We start from the raw sequence: 21,413 nt of genomic DNA, 5'->3' as shown, positions 1-21,413 counted from the left end.
AACTTTGAGAACCCAATTATTGCACCTGATCGGAGTTAGCTCTCAAAACGGCATGGTGCAACTTCTGCGGCTCAGGTAATTAATCTTTATTGCTTGAATTTGTACTTCATGCAGAAGTTGGGCTTATGCTCTGCTTTTCGGTCATTAGCCTTTTCTTGTTAGCCTATCATTAAATTTTTTTTTGTTTTGTTTTTTTCAATATTGAGTATAAGTACATAAATTGGTGTTTTTTGGCAAATGGGTCTTCCTTGAATCTCTTCAATTTCACAGCTACAAACAAAGGAAAAAAATGGGTTTTTTTGAGTCTTTGAGAGCTCCCATCATGGAATTGTTGCATTTTGTTATTAAATTAACCCCAAGGGTAGCACAATCGGCTAGGGACCATGTCACATTAGGCAGTATTCACTAGTTCGAATCTTCCCTTCTCCCTCTCTTGGGGCCAAAACTTATAAAAAAGAGGCCGATTAATATTAATTAGGGGTTACTGTTAAGCTTAATTTCATTTAGCTTTTGAAAATTGTAAATGGTCCCATTGGTGATGCAGACAGGAAACAGCTGAGTGCTTTTCTTTTCATATAAATTACTAAATGCATAGCGTGTATGAGATGATATACTTTTTACTAATTAAACTTTTTAGATATTGGAGCAATGGAAAATGGAATGGTTGTGATTCTGTTTCCCTTTCTTATTTAGACAATTTGTTGTCTTTATTAATTTTTTGTTCTGTTTTTTGACTGGTCATTGTTGATTTTGTTTGTTTTCTATTCAGATCTCTTACTCTTGATTATTTTTCATTTCTTTTTTTCTTTTGATTTTTCATTGTTGATGTTATTTGTTTCCTATTCAGATTCTGGAGCAGCATATCAGAATGGTTCTCCCAGGTTTGAACGCTGAGTTCAATTTCCATATGATGAGTATTGTTAAAGAGTTGCGAATGTATGGAGAAGCTATTGAATCTAAAGTAAGTTACGCAGTATAAAATATGTGAGTTGCTAGAATATTTTTAGCCTTCTTTGGTGCTTACATGTAGTTTGCAAAGTTTGGGGGAACTGGTGTATTTGCATATATGATGCCATAATTGTACTAGAGTACTAGTAAGATTGGATAATCTTAAGTATTGTATCCATGTATGATGCCATGATTTCTTCATGGAATCTGATAATCCATATTTAGATTTATATATATTTTTTATAAGTGTATATTTAGATTTATATTCTGCTGGAAACTGTTTATTTGTGCTCTATGATGAACAACTATAAGGGCATATGATGCCATAATTGCATTAAAGTACTGGTAAGATCAGATAATCTTAAGTATTGTATCCATGAATGATGTCGTGATTTTTTCATCATGGAATCTGATCATCCGTATTTAGATTTATATTCTGCTGGAAACTGTTTATTTGTGCTCTATGATGAACAACCTTAAGGGCATGGTTTTTTGGTAGATTTTTTATATAAAAAAAAAATTCTTGAGCATTTACGATTCTCATGAGTTTCTAAACTCATGAGAATTTGATTCCTGAGTAATTAGATCTCAATGTTCAGTAGAACTGAGGAATTAGTTTTAGAAATCCAGAGACTATAATGTAGGCTGTATGGCTAACTAGGATATGACACTCTATATACCAACATATACCAACAAATTATTTGCCTTCACCTGGTTTCGGTTGGCTTGGGTGATGCTTAAATTAGTGCTTGATTTGTTAGAATGTTGGGAAGGTGAGTTTCAGTGCCACAGAGGAGCGAACATGTGGTGAGCCTTGCCCTTGTGTGTCATGTGGATTCTGTTGTATGAAAGCTACAGATGAGTCTTTGATGGAGTTGAACGTCCTACTTTTGCAATCAAAAAGCATATTTTGTGGTCTTTGTTTGACAGGATACGTGCTCTAGGAGACAACCACCTTTGTGTCTTTTGTTTGAGTTTATTGATTCTCTGTATTTTATATTTGTATTCTTTGAAAGGTTCATTCAGACAATTATTGTTCTCTTTCCCTTTTCTATTCCTAATAAATTTTGTACTTATATGTATAAAACATCTTTAAACTTTTTTTTTGTTGATGGGAAAACAACTTTGAACTTGATCCTATTGTTGTGGGCTGGGAATATTTGGGCTATGGAGTTTGTGTGGACTGCTTTTATTTGTATTCTTTGAAAGGGGCGTGTGCCCATGCATGCGTAAGTCTAGTGGGGAGTCTGTGAGCCATCTGTTTTCTTGATTGTTTAATGGTGCATATGATGTATTTGTTTTGTGTTTCCCATGGGTGATTGGATGGTGAATTCTTTATTGGTGTTTCAGGTTCCGTTTGAAGTTTTGATTAGAAGACAAATTGCTCGGTTGTTAGATCCTAGTCTTTAGTGTCTCAGATTTGTTTATGATGAACTGGTGAAGGTGACATATACAAGTCTAGTTTGCTGTGCTCTTATGAGTTCTGCTTTTGTGTTATTGTGTGATGAATTTCAAGATGTAGAATATTTTGTTTCCCTGCAGATGAGCCGTGCTTGTGAGGCAACTGAGTTGCAAAGGTTTCCCTTCTTAAGAAGGCGTATGGATGAAGTCATGGGAAAGTTTTTGCGTGATGGCGTAAAGCCTGCTGAGAGAATGATAGTGAATCTTATTGAGATGGAGGTTATCTAATATCTCCGTTCAATTAAATTTTGCTCTTATCTCTGATGAGTTTTTAGACTCTTTGCACTCGTATCGCTAATCTTTTAGCTTTCTTTTGTTTCTTTCTATTTTTTAAATTTCTGTAGACTTCTTGTATGTGCTTTTCCAATTTTAGTAAATTAAAATTACATATAAAAAAAAAAAAAAAGCTGTGGGCAATGATATTATACTTAAAATCTAGGATGGCACGTAATTAGATATATGGGTGGCAAAGTAGGCACAAAAGTGTTTATAGTTAGAACTTCATATTGCATCTGTGCTAATTGATGGTAAAGTGGAATCACCAAGTTTCAAAATTCATTTGAAATCTGATATTACATATACTAATATCTTTCAAAATGTGGACTGGAATTTTAAAGGCAAAATGAAGGCTTGAAAATTAGGTTTTATCTAAGTGTTTGATTGCTTACTACTAGTCGGATATAAGAAATCAAAAACTTATATCCTGCTATCAATAGAAACAAAACCATGGTGTTGGCTATACAATAACATAAAGAACAGAATATGAAAGCTTGTATCCCGAAATCAAGCATCACGAATTACCGAATTACAATACTTTTGCAGCTTTCAGATAATTTCATTACACCTTTGATGTCCTTGATAATCTGTTGTTTTGGTCACTTGCTGGAATGAAAGGGATTGATTCATTTGCTTTCTTGATTCTTACATGATAAGTGATTGTGCTTTGGTACCAGCAGAATTTCATATGTGATGGCAGTCTTTCTACTGATCACATCTTGTTTTCAATAACATCAAATTTGACACACAAATGCCAGTATTGTTTTCTGCTGATATATGAACTTATTTCATTCAGATGGATTATATAAATTCTTCAAATCCAAATTTCTTAGGCGGGAGCAAAGCTGTTGAGATTGCTATGCAGCAGCTGAGATCATCGCAGGTATGTTCCACCACTTTTGGTTGAACCATTTATATAGGATTAGACAGTTAGCTATGTGATATGTGATAATGAAGTATGTTACATGACTGTCAATTCAATGTGAATATGGCATGATATGAGTTCAGATCCAACTAGATACTCTGAAATTCATGATCAATATGAACATCTGTTAAATAGATCTGAATTCATTGCATATACAATTTTTGTATCACTGATTTTGTGATTGAACCCCCCAATAACAGCCCTACCATATCACATCTTGTTTTTATGCCTGACAGCCATGGAGACTGAAGTGCCCAAAGTACCAGCCAAGAAGAAAGAACCTAGCAAAAGGGCTGCTGCAGCGGCAAAGAAGAGAGGTGCAGCGAATAAGCAGCAGCCTCAGACATTGGCCCAGAAGCTTTGAACTGACATGTTAAAGCCTCCTGAAAATTCCAGGATTTCACCGGAGAAGAAAGTGAGAAAGATGAGGGCATCTCCATTCAACAAGAAAAGTGGATCTGTGTTGGGAAGGGTTGGTAAGGTAAATGAAGTGACTGAAAATGAAGAATATTCGGGTTCTGCTTCTACTTCTGCCAATAGTGAAGAAACTATTGAAGTTGCACCAGCAAGAGCAACACCTCAAAGGGTGAACCAAGTTAGAAAACAAGGTATGTGTTGAGTGACTCTGAAAGTGAACATGCCACTGAGGATTCTGAATTTGATGAAGTGACTGATGAAAGTGAAAACAAGGTATGCCACTGAGGGTGAACATACCTCATCTGTTTCACATTGTAGAAAATCCTTGACCGTTAGATGTTTTGCTTAGAAACTGTACTTCATGATCTGTATTTGATTTGTAATTTGAAACTTCATTCCTTAACTGATGTTCTGTCTTTTCTATTCTGTAGAGAATGTACTTAAAGGCAATTAGATTTTTGTTTTCCTGAGCTTGTTTTGATAAATACATGCACTGATGCATCTTATTTCTATAGGTGCATCTATTTTTATTTATTTTTTTCCTCCATGAATATTAATCTCTAGGAAATCCTGAATGTAGTAAGTAAATTCTCTTTTTGGAAGCATCTTATAGCAGACTTACAGTCAAACATATTGGAATCTATTTTGTTTATTATTATTATTTTTTGTATTTTTTTTCCAGAAGAATCTAATTGCTGAAAAACTTTGGCGCTTTCAAAAATTGCAAGCTTCTTAAGCTGCTTCATAGAATTTATATCTTGCCTTTGATGTCATGGCCTGTTGTGTGAACACAAATAGAACACTGATACTCAATAATTTCAGCCATTTCTTAGGGAAACAATTATTAATTGCAGTTTTTGTATTTTGTGCAGAAATTTGTACTGAACAAACGTGAAATGGAGTTGTTGAAGTTAGAAAACAAGGTTAGGTTTATCCTTGCAGTTGTGAAGGGAGAGATCATTGTAAGTAATAGGAAGAGAGCTGATCTGTTTGTTGAGCTGCAAACAAAAGGTTTCAGTCCTTTTCCATTTGGATCTAAAGCTGTTGAGCCAGAAGTTGCTGGTGCAACTGATGATACAGAAGAAACAGAAGTGAAATCTCCTGCTGACAACAGTAGTAATGGGGTACAGATAAGTGATTATGAGTATCTACTGGCCATGGCAATTGGAAGCTTGACCATTGAGAAGGTTCAGGAGTTATGCGCTGAAAGGGATAAGGCCAATAAGGAGGTTGATGATTTGAGAAAGGAAACTCCAAAGTCCTTTTGGAGGACAGATGTTGATGCTTTGGAGGGGCAACTCGATGTATGACTGAAAAATTAACAATTCCTTGTGATGATTTGTTTTTTTTGTGTAGTTGTCTATTTGTTGACTGTTTTTAGTTTTATGTCATTTAGGAGCTAGAGAGAAGTGATGTGAGTCAGAGGAGTTAAGAAAGAAAATGAGAGGCAAAGCAAGGGGTGAAGCTGCTATGAAGTCTGCTAGAGAAGCACCCACGAACCCACGGAAGAACAATAATAAGAAGGCAAATAATGCAAAATCTGTTGCAGAAGCTGTCTCGTCATATTCTGTAATGTACATTGCTCAAAATTTTCCATGTTACAAGCACCAACTTTTGTTTCCACTTCAGATTCAGCATCACTAATAATTAGTTTCTTGTGAATTTTTCCATGATCTTTTACCGTGATCATTGGGAATGTGTTGGACTGTTTTTCCTGTAAGTATTCCCACAGTAAATTTCTCTTTGTTTTTATGCCTGACAGCCATGGAGACTGAAGTGCCCAAAGTACCAGCCAAGAAGAAAGAACCTAGCAAAAGGGCTGCTGCTGCACAGAAGAAGAAGCCCTTGGCAACTGTTTCGGAGATATCTGATGATGATGATGATGATTATTGCAATTTTCGGGTTCTGCTTCTACTTCTGCCAGTACTGAAGAAACTATTGAAGTTGCACCAGCAAGAGCAAGACCTCAAAGGGTGAACCAAGTTAGAAAACAAGGTATGTGTTGAGTGACTCTGAAAGTGAACATGCCACTGAGGATTCTGAATTTGATGAAGTGACTGATGAAAGTGAAAACAAGAAAACAAAAACAAAAAACAAAAATACCATCACCTCTTTTGCTTGCTAAGCTTAACTTCTTTTTGTGCTTTCAGAAAGAGTATGACAGAATATGATCCGCGTCTTGTGGCTCCAACCTGGTTGTACCTGGCATCAAAAGCAGCAGAAAGCACAGTGCAGGTTGGGCTTCTTGTATTTTACCTTAAAAAATTATGTAATTACTTGATACTAGATTGTATGAATTTCCGCTAAATTCAATTGTTGTCATTCTACATTAGTGTGTGAAGTGCTTACAACATACCTTTCTTGTTTTACAGATGCTGATGAAAAGTATGACTCAATTAACTTGGTAAGCGTCCAATCCCAGCATAGTCAATTTGGTGTGGCTGCTGCCAGCACACATCACCATGCTTCTCAAATTATTTGCTTGCTAATTCCTGTGCTTAATGACCATAAGCCTTTATTATGAACATCGCATTTTTTACCATATAATTAATAAATTGCAATAAAATTTTCGGCAATTTTACCATTATGATTTGGTAGCTTGTAACAAGTGTAGATGCTTATTGATAACCTTTTTTTGATGCTGAGTAGAGATGAAAATGAAAATGAATTGATAACATGTTGGATTACTGTTTTGGTGGAGTTGGTTGTACTTTCTTTTCTTTGACTTTTCTTCTGAAATGGATGCTGCTGTGTTTATGAAAGTTTATTCTTAATAGCACACTAAATAAGTATGGAATGCTTCAATTAAAAATGCAGGTGCTATGGGCCAGGTAGTTGCCCATCAAAGAGGGTCGCATGGGCTAGAGAATTGATAGACGAAGAAGCAGAACAGTTCCTCATGCCTCGTTTCATTGACCCAGATTCAGAAAGACCTTGGCTTGCCCAAAGAATGGCCTTGAGGATACCATATTCTGCGTAAACTTAATGGAAGGAGACCTGCTTATGCTTCCCAGCAACTAATATAAGAGCTGCATAATACGTTTTATTTTTAAGTCTTTGATTGGTCAAGTTATGAGAGAATAGCATGGTGCCTTTTGATGTATGAACTTCCTCTATAGATTGTTTGGCTTATATTTTGTGAACTTCTCCGATCAACTTGTGTTAAGATTCTTTCAAATAGTGTTTGAAAATTTCCAGACTTCATTTTCAGCAATTCGTGACTGATGGTTTTGTACAAGCAAGATGGTTTATCTAAGTGTTTGAAAAACCAGTTTTAATTTTTAGTCACAAGCAGTGAGCATTTTATAGTTGGGCAATAATAGGTCTCATGTTGACCGCCATGAAGATCAAAACTATAAACACATGGGTTATGACTTTATTTACAAGTGCCAACTTTGGCATCAACTTTAGCGCTCGTTTGATCTGGCATATGTATTTCATGCAAGACCTACAAGGGTTATGACTTTATGTTAAGTCCCATTTGGTCCATTTCGGTCTAATTTGGTTCACTTAGGTCCACTTTGGTTAATTCGGTCCAATTCAGTCTATTTGGTCCTTTTGGTCAATTTCGGTCCAATTCGGTCCACTTACGTCCATTCCGTCCATTTAGGTTCATTCGGTTCACTGCAGTCCAATTCGGTCTATTAGGTTCATTCAGTCTATTTTAGTCCACTTCAATCCTATTCACTTGCCTGTTGATTGTGTATGCTTGGGATTTAAAAAAAAAAAAATTCCCCCAGTGGAAGTCGACCATCTTATAGTCGATTTCAACTTGGGTCCATTTCGGTCTAATTTGGTTCACTTACGTCCACTTTGGTTAATTCGGTCCAATTCAGTCTATTTGGTCCTTTTGGTCTATTTTGGTCCAATTCGGTCCACTTAGGTCCATTCCGTCCATTTAGGTTCATTCGGTTCACTGCAGTCCAATTCGGTCTATTAGGTTCATTCAGTCTATTTTAGTCCACTTCAATCCTATTCACTTGCCTGTTGAAATTAGTTCCCAACTGGATTAAAAAAAAAAAAAAAAAAATCCCCCAGTGGAAGTCGACTATCTTATAGTCGATTTCCTATGGAAATCGACTCTCTGAGAGTCGATTTCTACTGGGGTTTTTTTGTGTTTTATTTGTTTTTGGCACCTACTCGTGCAGCAGTAAACCATAATTGGTTTCCCTTCCCCTGCAGCAGTAAACTAGATCCAGAACACATAACATGAGCAGCGATAAACAAGTAGATACAAAGCATATGATACTGGTAAATGGCTCGTACATCATATGCAAACAACTGGATTCAAACAGTTACTATTCATACCCATTATAGGTTCCCTATTAACGGACAAAATACATTCAATACTAGCAACAAAATGCTTCAAAGGAGGGCCCTGTGGTTGAATGTGCTTTAAAGTAGTAGCTACTAATGCCAGCCGTAATATAATTGCTGGCATTAGAGGCAAAAGCTGCACAACGCAACTATAGTAACAAGTACAATAGACAGCAAATAGTTCAATTACAACAACATTCAACAATTACCAAAATAACAACTAATAAATACAACATAGTCCCCATATTTGCCTACCACTTGTCCATACTAAACCATACTGATACAACATACTTTACATAGTCACCAAGCACTTCTCCATACTGATACAACATACTCTACATAGTCACCTAGCACTTGTCCATACAGAAGATAACCACAAGTCCCACGTACAATGTCACTTAGCAAAATCGAGTTTCCGCTTGCCTGCCAAAAATTAAAATACGGTCATTAGTTTCCAAATGCAAAGAACTATAACAAAATGAAATTCTGAATATATTATATAAAAACAGTGAGGGCACTTGCCTAGTTTATAGCAGTACCACTTGTCGATGCCCCACGGGAATTGGGACAACTTCTATGGTTATGCCCCTCTTGATGACACACTCCGCATCGTTGCCTCGGTTGAGTCTCCCTCAAGTCCGGATCTTCCCTCTGGCTTCCCCGTTCTCGCCGTACCTCATCCATTTCATTCCTTATTCTTGACTTCACAGGACGACTTGTGCCCCGCAACAGCAGTGGGTCAGGCACCCATCGTGGTCCGGAAACGTCCCTCCACTCAGACTCTGACTTTGGTACCACAAAATTATGTGAATATGTGAGAATGGCGTTGTTCAAACTGTAACATGGGTCAATATAGTTGGTCGCATTGAGATGCAGATCTTGAAGAACTTTAATTGCATGTGAACAAGGGATCTTCAAGTTTTGCCACTTTCTGCAACCACATGTTCTAGCAAATATGCGCACTTCATGACTGTGGTTTCCCCCTCCACCTCTATGGTCATTGTATGGGGTAACCACCTGATATACACCCTCTGCATGATTAAAATTCCTCACAGTGTGTCCTGCAATTTTCTGCTCATTTCTGCTATAGATATCCATTGCATAATCACTCCACAGCTTACCTCGAGAGAGATCAGAAGTAATTTGTTTATGTCGATCGTGGAAATATGCAACAAGTTTGCACCAAGTGAAATGAACCATTGCAGCAATGGGCAAACCGTGGGCACCTTTAAGTACCCCATTAAAGCACTCGGAGATATTGGTTGTCATTGCCCCGTAACGTCTTCCACCATCATGTGACTGGGTCCATTTCTCCACATCCTCACTCACTAGATATGTGTACGGCATATAACGTTCAATCCGCGTATCAGTAGGGTCTACACCCCTCAGTAAATTAATCTCGGCCTCCTTAATGGTTTCCATTATGGACTTAAATTTAGCTTCATTACTCGCATATCCAGCTTTCAAGGCCAATGCCTTTAGAATCGGGTTATCAAAGTGTCTGTTGAAGTTGCTAGCAACATGTCGAAGGCAATATCGATGATATACCTGTTCTCTTCCGTCCTCACGTCTAGGCCACTCTCGAATGGCACATTTAATACCTTTATGTCGGTCAGAAATAATACAAATGCCATCGTTAGGTATGACATGCTCTATGGAAATCCTGAGACACTCTAAAAACCACCCCCAACTAGCCCCTGACTCCTTGTCCACAACAGCGAAGGCGAGAGGCAAAACCTTTTGGTTAGCATCGGTTGCCATTGCAATCATCAATACCCCTTTGTATTTACCATACAGATGAGTCCCGTCAATACTAATCACTGGCCTGCAATATTGGAATGCAGCAATGCATGGAGCGAATGCCCAATATACATAGCGTAGTAACGCAGTACCTTCGTGTGGCCTAGGTATGGTGTGATAGCTGTACTGGGTACCTGAGTCCTCATCCAAGTATGCCAACAACAACTTTCGCAACTTTTGGTAAGACTCCTCCCAATCCCCAAATATCTTAGCAATTGCCTTTTGTTTTGCGTCCCATACTTTATAGTAAGAAAGCTCATGATTATACTTAGTACGTATGATCTCCCATAGGTCATCAATACGTGTAGTGTGATTTTTTTGCAATTTTCCCACAATTTCTGATGCAACAAAATGCGAATCCATCATTCTACCATCTCTTTTTAGGCCAAAGGGTATACAAGTGTGTGGACCCACATAAGACGTAACCATCCACATACCATTGAATTTAGTCTTCATGTATGCCCCAACATACCACATGCAGTTGTCATCAACACATGCGGCGCACAATTTCGATTTGGTCGACCTCCGGATTATAAAATTTCTATTATCCTTTGCTGCGTATATTATCAATGCATGCTTCACCGCATCTTTATTTGCAAAAGTCAACCCTTTAGAAAAATGCATCCCATCTTCCCAAGTAGAGACAAATGGTATCTGAAGACGTGAAGGATCAACCATACCTTCCCAAGTATTTGAGTAGAATGACTCAGCAGGAGGTCTGTAGCCAGTGGTCGTATTTCTATTATACTGGACACCAATATCATCATTTGCATCACCTTCATCATGGTCCTCCATATTTTCCTCTTCAAAATTGGGAATGACTTCATGTTCATCCACATCGTTCTCAAAGTCGCCTTGCTCAATCCTCTCTTCGTACTCATCCACAACCTCAACATTTTCACCATCATTCGCAACATGATCTTCGTCTTCGTCTTCCTCCTCTAAATGTGTCTCTTCACGATAGAGGGTTTCACTAGTATTAGCAACATGATCTTGAGATGGGAGCGTATAACCTCCCATCGTTGTTTCTTGTGTAGTATACCCTCCCATCGTATACCCTCCCATTGTAGTGCATCCATCATCTAGGGCTGTAAATTGTAAAGCCGTAGTTGTTTCTTGCACCACCTCAGTAGTGTTATCTGCAGGCGCCTCCAAACTTACATACAACTCAGCAGCATTTACTTGGGGCATTTTCTGGATCCTATTAAACATCATCTTTACATGTTTATCTTCTTTGATCGCCATATACCCATAATTTATCCGTTCATGAAGGACTTCTTGTGGGTAACGATAAATAATCTTGATGTCATACCAAGCAGGATTCAATTTCAAGTCGCCCATTATTTTCCTCTTCAAATCATTCAACGTCTTCAACTTACGACGTAACATCATGTAGTAGCATTCGATACCCTCCCCTCTAAATGGGAATCCGTCAATCCCTTCAGGATTGTGAAGGGGTCCACCGAAGTATACATTTATATCAATATTCTTCAAAGATTGTGAACCTATTAGAGAGCCAAGCCAAGGAAATTTATGTTAGTGACATATTTTATCTCTTTCATTTATGTTCGAATTAAAAAACCTTTTCTATCTACTCAAAGTACAAAAATTACAAGGGATCTAAAAGTGTAACAATTGCATATACTCACCCCACATCACATACAAACACACTCAATCATTATAATTTCGTACTCAAACAAATAAAAAAACTAAAAACAAAACTCACCCCCATTACAAATTTTAAACTCAGCTCTAACAAAAATATAAATAAAAATATCATCATTCCAGTGCTATGGAAATTAATGGCATACCCTATTACACTACTATTAATGAAATAACATAGAGCAGGGTTCATCAGACAAAAGAAAAAAAAAAAAAAAAAAACACTAATGTGAATATGATCATGATCAATCAAATTAGACATATCATCTAATTTGAAAATCAAGGCATTAATATACAGTGAAATATACTAGATGTGATATACAAACTCAAATTTTGACTCTGAATCATAAAAATCATACAATAAAAAATCCGTCATGACAGTAAATTTGTTTCGAATCTGCTAATATGTCATCAGCTTTATGTCATCCAGAAAATGGAAAAATGCTAGCTGCTTAATTAGGTGCAACTGGACCGGTGACCCAATTATTTTCATACCTTTTACTGTATTCAATAATGTCTTTCTCATGGTTGGAATTTCATAAAAGTTGGAGGTTGCACAATTCTTTGAACCTGTTTCTTTTTTCTTTCCTTATGTGTCTATTATTTATATATTTATATAAATAAATAAATATTTAAATATATAGTTGTATAAATATATAAATATAAATATATAATTGTATAGATATATAAATATAAATATATAGTTGTATAAATATATAAATATAAATATATAAATATATATAATTATATATATATATATATAAATATAAATATATGGTTGTATAAATATACACATATATTTATATTTATATAAATATATAAATATATAAATATATAAATATATAAATATAAATATAAATATATAATTATATATAAATATATAAATATTTATATATATATATATATATAAATATAAATATAAATATAAATATAAATATAAATCTATATATTTATATAAATATATATTTATATTTATATTTGCATTTAGTTGTATAAATATAAATATATATACACATATTTAAACAACCAACTAATATACATAAGGAGCCCTGCCTGGGCTTCCACGCCGGTTACTCAAAAAAAAAAAAAATATTATGAAACAAATATACATATTTAATACAAACAAATATCTTCTCAGGAAACAAATATAAATATTTAATATAAACAAATATCTTATTAGGAAACAAATATAAATATTTAATACAAACACTTTTTAAAGCAAGCAACACTTTTTAATACAATCAAGAAATGGCATGACAAATTCAATGCAAGCAACACTTTTTAAAGCAGCTATATACACTAAACAACCAACTAGAGAGTGAGGAGGAGACCCTTACTTGACATGAGGATGAGCAAATATACTGCTGAGATTGTATGAGAGTGAGAGGAGCAATGTTTTGCTGCTGATGTATGAGAGTTTATGAGACTTGTATGATGTTTTGTGAGAGTTGTTGAGAGAGGTTCTGTGATAGAAGTTGCTGAAGGTGTGAGAGTTGTGTGAGAGTTTTTTTTTTTTTTCTGACCAATCACCCAAAAAACAAAACACGGATATGACCAATGCCAAAACAGTGCTGCTCAAACTTTGCACATTCAAAATAGACATAAAAATGGGCATGACCAATGCATAGCTGGTCAGATATTCTGCACGCCCAAAGACTTTTTCTTAGCTTTTAGACAAACATTGCACATTCCAAATAAACATAAAAATGGGCATGACATGACCAATGCATAGCTGGTCAGATATTCTGCACGCCCAAAGACTTTTTCTTAGCTTTTAGACAAACATTGCACATTCAAAATAAACATAAAAATGGGCATGACATGACCAATGCATAGCTGGTCAGATATTCTTCACGCCCAAAGATTTTTCTTTATAAGCTTTTAGACAAAACATTGCACATTCAAAATAAAACATAAAAGACATGACCAATGCCTGGCTGGTCAGATATTCTCTGCGCCCAACAGACATGACCAATGCCTGGCTGGTCAGATATTCCATGTGCGTCCAAAAGAGACAAACCAAGAGGTGGGGATTCTGAAAGTGTAAAAATCGACTGTCTGAGACTCGGTTTAACCTTTAGAAAACCGAGTCTCATAGACTCGATTTTTGCGTGGAGAACACGTAGAAATCGAGTCTCTGAGACTTGATTTCGACGTGGAGTACACGCGGAAATCGAGTCTCAGACACTCGATTTCCTCGTGTACTCCACGTGGAATTTTCGCATGTTAACCCAGGTAAACCGAGGCTTAGAGGGTCGATTTAGAGGCCTAAATCGACCCTCTAAGGCTCGAGATGTTACAACCACAAATTGTTTGCAAACGGGTCCAACTAACTGAATAGTTAGTTTTTTAATGCTAGTTTCCTACATTTCCCGTTTTTGTTTGTTGTTTCTTTAGGGTAGACTCAAGTTCCGTGTGAATAATTTTTCCAATTCAGTCCTGCCAGCATATGGAACTTAGTCTTTTAGACTCAGGTTGGAAAACCCATTAAGCCCAATCAATAGTCCACCTGACATGTACCTGTTCTATACGTAATTAATTAGTATTAATTAATAAAGCTTCTAGTTTCATTACACCCCCCCCCCCCCCCCCCCTTTTCCCAAAAAAAAAAAAAAAAGATTATTTAAGGGAAATTGCGTTTCTCTTTCTGAAAAAATTGAAGAAAATTATACGCCAAACGCCAAAACAGGGAAATGGCTAAACACGGCTCTTCTTCTTCAAACATGTGTGGTTCGCAGCCCCACGTGGTTCAACTTCAACGTTCAACCAATTATTGCCCAAGCTAAACAGTTAGCTAACTTGTTTTCCCTCTCTCTATTGGCCCCACCCTCCCTCCAATCCCAGAGGAGATCCTTTCGAATCTTCTCTTCATCCAAATTCTCTGACTGTTCCTTCTTCTCTTTATCCAAACTAACCAGAAAAAGAAAAAAAGAAAAAAAAAAAAAAAACAATTACACAAATTTTTTTAAAGGAATGAGAGCTTTGAATTCACATTTGGTGCTGATTGATCTGCACACATCATGGCACTCAGCGAACCAAATCCCAACTTCGACTCTCACGTACCTCAAGAACTCCTCAAACTTCATCTCCGCTCTCTCTTCGTCATTTCGTCGAACATGTCGCGCGCGTCCCGTAATAGCTTCGTCGTCGAGACCGGCGGCCCCGGAGATCCGTAGACCGTCCGATCGTTTCTTTCCCGGAAATGGGTCGCCGTCGATTTCGCCGAATTCGGCCTCGACGTCGCGATCGTCGGAGCTCGAGATGTTTCTCGAGTTGCTGCCTCAGAGGATGAGGGGGGAGCTGTTTCAGCACGAGGAGATTGGGGAGCTTATTGAGGTTGTTATGGATTTGGGAAGGCAGCCTCTTGCGAGGTTTCCTTCGGGTGATTGGGTCATCTCGGAGCAACCCGTAAAGCATGAAGATCTAAAGCACGCGATATCTAAGGTGATCAATGTCATTTCCATTGTTTCATTGTTTTTGGAGGTTTGAGCTCATTGGAATTCTTGCGTGCAAATAAAAATGCTTCGTTTGTAACGTATTTCATTCGGTGCTTCTGCATTTTAGACTTTTAGAGAGATGGTGACTTAGCTACTAAGAGCATTCACTTCGGTATCCTCAAATATATAGCTAAACTAATCCAAAAAACTCTACTTTTACTGGTTTAGCTCCCTATTATTTTCATACACATAGTCAGCCTCAATACTTTATCAATATTGAAATTTAATGTACTGAGGATAGAGGCTCATTACATGTAGCAGTGAGACTATCTTATTTAGAAACTTTAGTTAATTTAGTGACTCTGATACAGGCTTGTTTTGGTTGAGTTTAGATAAATTTTTGCTGAAATATTAAATTAGTGAGACTGATTTGAATGCTCTAATATATGCTTAGAGCACTTTTTATGTTATATTTAATTGAATGGTCAAATTTTGTGTGATAGTGATGAGGTTTACTACAAATTTTATTACAAGCTCTAAAAGGTGATGGGTCAGCTTCTAAAAACAAATCAAGAAAAGTAGTAATTAAAAGATAAAAGATTTATTTATTATTTTATTGATGTGGCATTAATCACCTACATTTTGACATGTCAGATTAAAAAAAAAAAAACGAAATGCCCTAAGCCATTAGTTTAGAAATTATTTTTAGAAACTTTTTATTGGAAAATAAAAAATCAATTGATTTTTTTGACAGTTTTTAATATTTTCCTTAAAAGTTGGATAAAAAACTTTTTAAATATGATTTATTAACATCTGCCCTGTCCTGAGGTCACCCGTTAACATGACCCATGTATAAATTTTATAGTACCTTTGGTATTTCCCTTATGTGATTGGTTGTGCTGATTATTGATGATAACTTCTTATAATAAATTATTATTCGGATTACATGTGTATGCTGTATTACTTAGGATATTTGTGGGGAGGTGGATGTTTAGAGAGTTTAATGTAAAGTTACTTGATCCTATTAGGTTGGTGATTTTTCGGATGACAACCGTTCGGGTATTAATAATTCTTTACATCGTATAAGTGCTATTCGGAATCGGAAAATGCAAATCATTGGCCTCACTTGCCGGGTTGGTCGTGCTGTATCCGGAAGTGCCGGGATAATACGTGACTTAGTTGAGGGGGGAGGTTCCATCTTAGTCATAGGTCCTCCTGGGGTCGGCAAGACAACCTTGATCAGGTACTTACATTTCTGATGTGTGTAAAATGAAGCTATTGAGTTGATGATCATTTTGGTAACTGTCTAAAGAATTGATTTTTAATTTCAAACTTTTTGTGTGCAATTTTGGTTGATCCATTTTTCATCCTCACCAACAATGCACTCTATATCCTGTCCATGTTTATATTTGTTGTCTACTAGAGTGCCTTTTTTTTTTTTTTTTTTTGGTTTACATTTTGTTCTTTTTAGTAATTTGGAAGACTAATTTCCCGTCATTGGCTTGCCATCATTGTGTTTCTTCATATCCTCTTATAATTAGTTGCTGCATGCTTTTTCATGATAATGATCTCTATTATGTAGTGTTCAAGTTCTTCCATTGGAAGAGGAACACAAAAAGGATGAATTCAAAATTCAATGAGCATTTGAAATTGACGCTTTATTCTATCACGTTTCTTTTATTGTGGCTACAAGCATCAAGAATACACTTGTTTAATATCTGAAGACACTTTGCTTGTGCAGAGAAATTGCTAGAATGTTGGCAGATGAACACAGGAAGCGTGTTGTTATTGTGGACACATCTAATGAGATTGGAGGTGATGGAGATGTTCCTCATGCAGGAATAGGTCGTGCAAGAAGGATGCAAGTTCCTAATGTTCATATGCAGCATAATGTAAGCTTTGAACTCAATTGTATGGTTTGTGTGTTTTCCAAATGTTACTTTGACAAGTTCTCCTTTTCAGTGATGTTATTTTCTTGGTTGACTTCTATGCAGGTTATGATTGAAGCAGTTGAAAATCATATGCCTCAAACCATTATAATTGATGAAATTGGAACTGAGCTTGAAGCACTGGCAGCCAGTACTATTGCTCAAAGAGGAGTCCAGCTAGTTGGAACGGCACATGGAATGACTATAGACAACATAATAAAAAACCCCTCTCTGCAGATCCTTGTTGGTGGCATAGAGGTGCAAAGTGATTCCTTTTGTTTTAATCTACATTCATTCATATGGATTTATAATTAGTAAGGTTAACCCATCTGTTAATCTCATAAAGTGCAAGTTGATCCAGACTGTGGTATCATATCTGAATGGGAATCCATAAAATAAGAAATTTCCATCACAATTTACTTTGTGTGGGAATCTTACCAACTTTAAGCCTTGCTGAGTAAGGAATTTTGATTGATCAAAACTAGTTCTTCATCTAAACACAGAGTGTAACTCTTGGAGATGAGGAAGCGAGGAAGAGGAAAGTGCAGAAGACAATTCTTGAAAGGCAGGGGCCTCCAACATTTACATGTGCTGTTGAGATAATATCTAAAACTGAGTGTCGTGTTCATCACAGATTGGATGCCACAGTAGATGCCATCTTAGCAGGTATTGTGCTTTTTCTATGGAATATTTGAATTGATTCTTATGTAATATAATGTTCACATACTTGTATGAGGGTTGAAGTTTTTAGGCCAACAGTTAATCTGAAGTTGAATTTTTATTGGGTGATAGGAAAATCTCCTCTCTTCGAAATCCGTCACATGGATGCTGATGATAATGATTCTCTGAAGTTTACTCTGTTACCTGAAAAAAGCCATATAGAAGAATCAAATATGAATGATGGTAAAGATGTAAGTTCTGACATAGAGTCTGATGAGGAAGAAGTAGGTCATCCACCCAGTTGGTCTAAAAAACAGAGCACTAGTATATATGTGAAGAAGCGGAGCTCACCAGTGTGTGTCTATACTTACAAGGTAAATTCCTCAAGTTTATATCTGCATTCATTTTTCTCCTGGTTCTCCCACTATAAATTTCAGTCAATAATACATGGAGGAATATTGAATCTACATTCATTGAAGATGAGATTGTTGTAAAAATAATTCCCAATTTAGAAGTTTTTGGTTTATTCCTTGTTTCCGAAGCTGCCTATGCTTAGTAAAAATGTTTGATATCATTTGGGACTTAAGATGTCATAAAGCCATTTTGAAGCTGCAGCCATTTTGAAGCTGCATAATTTTTTATACTTGAAAAACTATCTGAGGCAGAAGACTTGTTATGAAACTTCTCATTTTATTTTTGGTTGGAATGGATGTCTTCAGATCCTTGATGCTGATCTTCTACAAGTAGCAACAGTAATGGGGCTTGAGGATGAAATAGATGTAACTGATGACATTGGAACCGCAGATGCAATTTTGGCGTCCAGTTCTGAAATGAAGCAGAACCCATGGATCCGTGGTATAGCAAAATTCCATCAGTTGCCTGTATTTGTTATCAAGGTAACTCTTGTTGCTTTATCTATTTTGCAAATAAATTAGATTAAAGTTCCACCTAGCAGATAATTTAACATTTGTTGTTGCAGTCAAATACCATGGCACAAATGGTCAAGGCAGTTCGCATGATCTTTGAAATGGAATCATTTTCCTCAGTATCAAAGCAACCATTCAATAATTTGTTTGACATTGAAATTGAAGATGATGCCCCAAAAAGAAAACCATCCCTAGAAGAGATTGATGCATTGGAGGTGCAAATCCTTTCTCATTGCATATTTTCCATTTCGGTTTTCATCTGTTCAGAAACGTTTCAATTTAGCTGATCCTTTTAAAGTCTTAATGGAGTAACTGTTTGTTGGTCAAAATACATAATCTGAGAGTGAAGATGTATATATCCAATACATGAGACACACTCTTCACTTACACGGTCACTAAAAACAACAATTCCACTTTTAACTTTTAAAGTAATCTTACCATGTGTAAATTGTAATAGCTTGCAAATGTTTAATTGTTAGTACTCTTTCATTCTTTTCTGACAGGAGGTTCGACTTGCAATTGAGTATATTGTGATTCCTGGTGGAGAACCAGTGGAGCTTCTTCCTAGACGCTCTGAAATTATTGCCCGGCAGCTTGAGCTTGTGGAAAGCTATCAGTTGGCTGCTGAGAACTCTGGTACCGAGCTTAATCCAAGGCTGCAGATTCTCCCTCAAAGGTTAAGCAAGAAAAATTTACCCAAATCCCCTAAATCTCATTCAAGTGTTCGAAAAGAAGCAGATTCTACACCATTAACTCGCAGTGGCAGAGGTACAAGTGTTACTAGGCTGCCCCTTTTGCCCGAATAATATGACATGTCTCCAATTGTAACACATTCAATCATTGGTTGACTAGTGTGTCATTTCACGCACACGTGCAAATTATGTATCTCATACCATGTAATTATTTAACTGTCAAATATGTAATGCAATTTGTATTCATTTCCCAAATATGAAATGCGCTTTTTACCCTGCATTGTGTCATTTTTCTTTTTTTTTCGACCTAGTGAAATGAGAGATTCATAAGCATATCTTTCCTTTACCATTCTTTCCAAGGAAGAGGAATAAATACTGCTCCACTTTATTTAGATATGTTAAAAAATAAGATGTAAAAGAGAAAAAATGACAAAACAACATATAATTATCAGAATAAGACAGACCATTAAAACATATTAGACTCATCACACATGCTTTGTACATGTAATGAGGCTTTTTTTTTTAGATATATATATTTTTAATAGGAACTTGGGGTCGGGTTTTTTTTTTTAGGAACATGAGGTAGTTTTGGTTGTGTACATGGGGTAGTGAGAAGTTTTATAGAACATGGGGTAGTTTTATAGATACTGCTCCACTTTAGTTAGATATGTTAAAAAATAAGATGTAAAAGAGAAAAAAATGACAAAACAACATATAATTATTAAAATAAGACAGACCATTAAAACATATTAGACTCATCACACATGCTTTGTACATGTAATGAGGCTCTCTTTTTTAGATATATATATATATTTTAATAGGAACTTGGGGTAGGTTTTTTTATTTTTTATTTTTTATTATTATTTATTTTTAGGAACATGAGGTAGTTTTGGTTGTGTAGATGGGGTAGTGAGAAGTTTTATAGAACATGGGGTAGTTTTATAGACATGGGTAGATTTTTTGTTTTTATTTTTTGTCAATTTATAGTTTTAACCTCATTTTTGTTTTTAAGAATAATGATAAGTTAATTAAATTAGGGGTATTTTTGGAAGTCAAAAAGACAATAACTAACTTTCTGAATCCTTTTAATATATAGAGGTAAAATTTTTCATAAAAATACATTTATAATGAATGAGACTATTTAAGCTGCGTTAAAACAATATTAGATTTGTGTCACTTCCCCTAACAAAAAGAGGGGGAATGATTTTCCAGACTTTGGAACTGGATGATAGAAATTTTCGGCTCAAACATGTTAAGCAGAGACTAGAATCTAGAATATTTAAAGCTAGGAAAATGTTATTTGATTATATAACCTCCAAAAGGAACCTTTAATCTAATCACCATCCAATGAACCGTATTTATACCCATAACCAACAAATAGATGGACACATTTATTATGGAAATCTAAAATCGAATACGGGTTATTTGAGCATTTCCACATTAATTTCTTGCACCAGAGAAATAGAGCCGGCTCTAGCATTGCAAGTCCACAATCTTCAATCTGGTGATAAAACTTCCGCAATTTATTGGAATGTGACCTTTGAAGAAAAGAAATGACTACCAAATGTGCCTCACATAATTGTGTGCCCTTAACAACTTCTACCGCATTCGTGATAGTCTTTTTATTTTTTTATAATCATAGTGATACAATCTAAACATATGCACTTTTTAAATTCCGGCTTGTTGTATTGGGATAACCCTCCTAAAGGCAAGTCACATTACTTTTAACCATATATTAGAAAAAATAATGTTGAAGTATACCATTTTCATCCCATCTATATTTCTCCATAAAAATGAATCTTACATCAGTATCCGTACAGCTCTCTAAAAAAAACAGAAAACAAATACAGTATCCATAAAAATGAATCTTACAGCAGTACACATACAGCTCTCTAAAAAATATGAATCTTACAACAGTATCCATAGATTCCATGCAACTCTCTAAAATATAATTTTACGATGAC

The 21,413-nt window shown here is 35.9% G+C and overlaps 3 protein-coding genes across 3 annotated transcripts; all 3 read left to right on the top strand.

The window, feature by feature from the left end:
- The first annotated feature begins 2,318 nt into the window (after positions 1-2,318).
- Positions 2,319-4,060, top strand: LOC126697184 (dynamin-related protein 3B-like). The gene is made up of 4 exons (XM_050394071.1): positions 2,319-2,391; positions 2,491-2,628; positions 3,482-3,568; positions 3,847-4,060. Exons 2-4 carry the CDS (start codon positions 2,491-2,493, stop codon positions 3,985-3,987), a joined length of 366 nt encoding a protein of 121 aa, XP_050250028.1. The 5' UTR covers positions 2,319-2,391; the 3' UTR covers positions 3,988-4,060.
- A 76-nt stretch (positions 4,061-4,136) lies between these two features.
- On the top strand, positions 4,137-7,167 carry LOC126697185 (pectinesterase 31-like). Its single transcript, XM_050394072.1, has 4 exons — positions 4,137-4,218; positions 6,178-6,262; positions 6,400-6,431; positions 6,845-7,167. The coding sequence occupies exons 2-4, from the start codon at positions 6,185-6,187 to the stop codon at positions 7,005-7,007; spliced, it is 273 nt and encodes a 90-aa protein (XP_050250029.1). The 5' UTR covers positions 4,137-4,218; positions 6,178-6,184; the 3' UTR covers positions 7,008-7,167.
- Positions 7,168-14,453: 7,286 nt separating this feature from the next.
- Positions 14,454-19,725, top strand: LOC126697182 (protein SEEDLING PLASTID DEVELOPMENT 1-like). Its single transcript, XM_050394070.1, has 9 exons — positions 14,454-15,250; positions 16,272-16,486; positions 16,985-17,135; positions 17,238-17,429; positions 17,675-17,837; positions 17,964-18,205; positions 18,551-18,727; positions 18,811-18,972; positions 19,261-19,725. Exons 1-9 carry the CDS (start codon positions 14,780-14,782, stop codon positions 19,561-19,563), a joined length of 2,076 nt encoding a protein of 691 aa, XP_050250027.1. The 5' UTR covers positions 14,454-14,779; the 3' UTR covers positions 19,564-19,725.
- The last annotated feature ends 1,688 nt before the right edge of the window (positions 19,726-21,413 follow it).

Source organism: Quercus robur, chromosome 8 (assembly GCF_932294415.1).
Source record: "Quercus robur chromosome 8, dhQueRobu3.1, whole genome shotgun sequence".
NCBI lineage: Eukaryota > Viridiplantae > Streptophyta > Magnoliopsida > Fagales > Fagaceae > Quercus > Quercus robur.
This window is presented reverse-complemented; position numbering and strand designations above follow the sequence as displayed.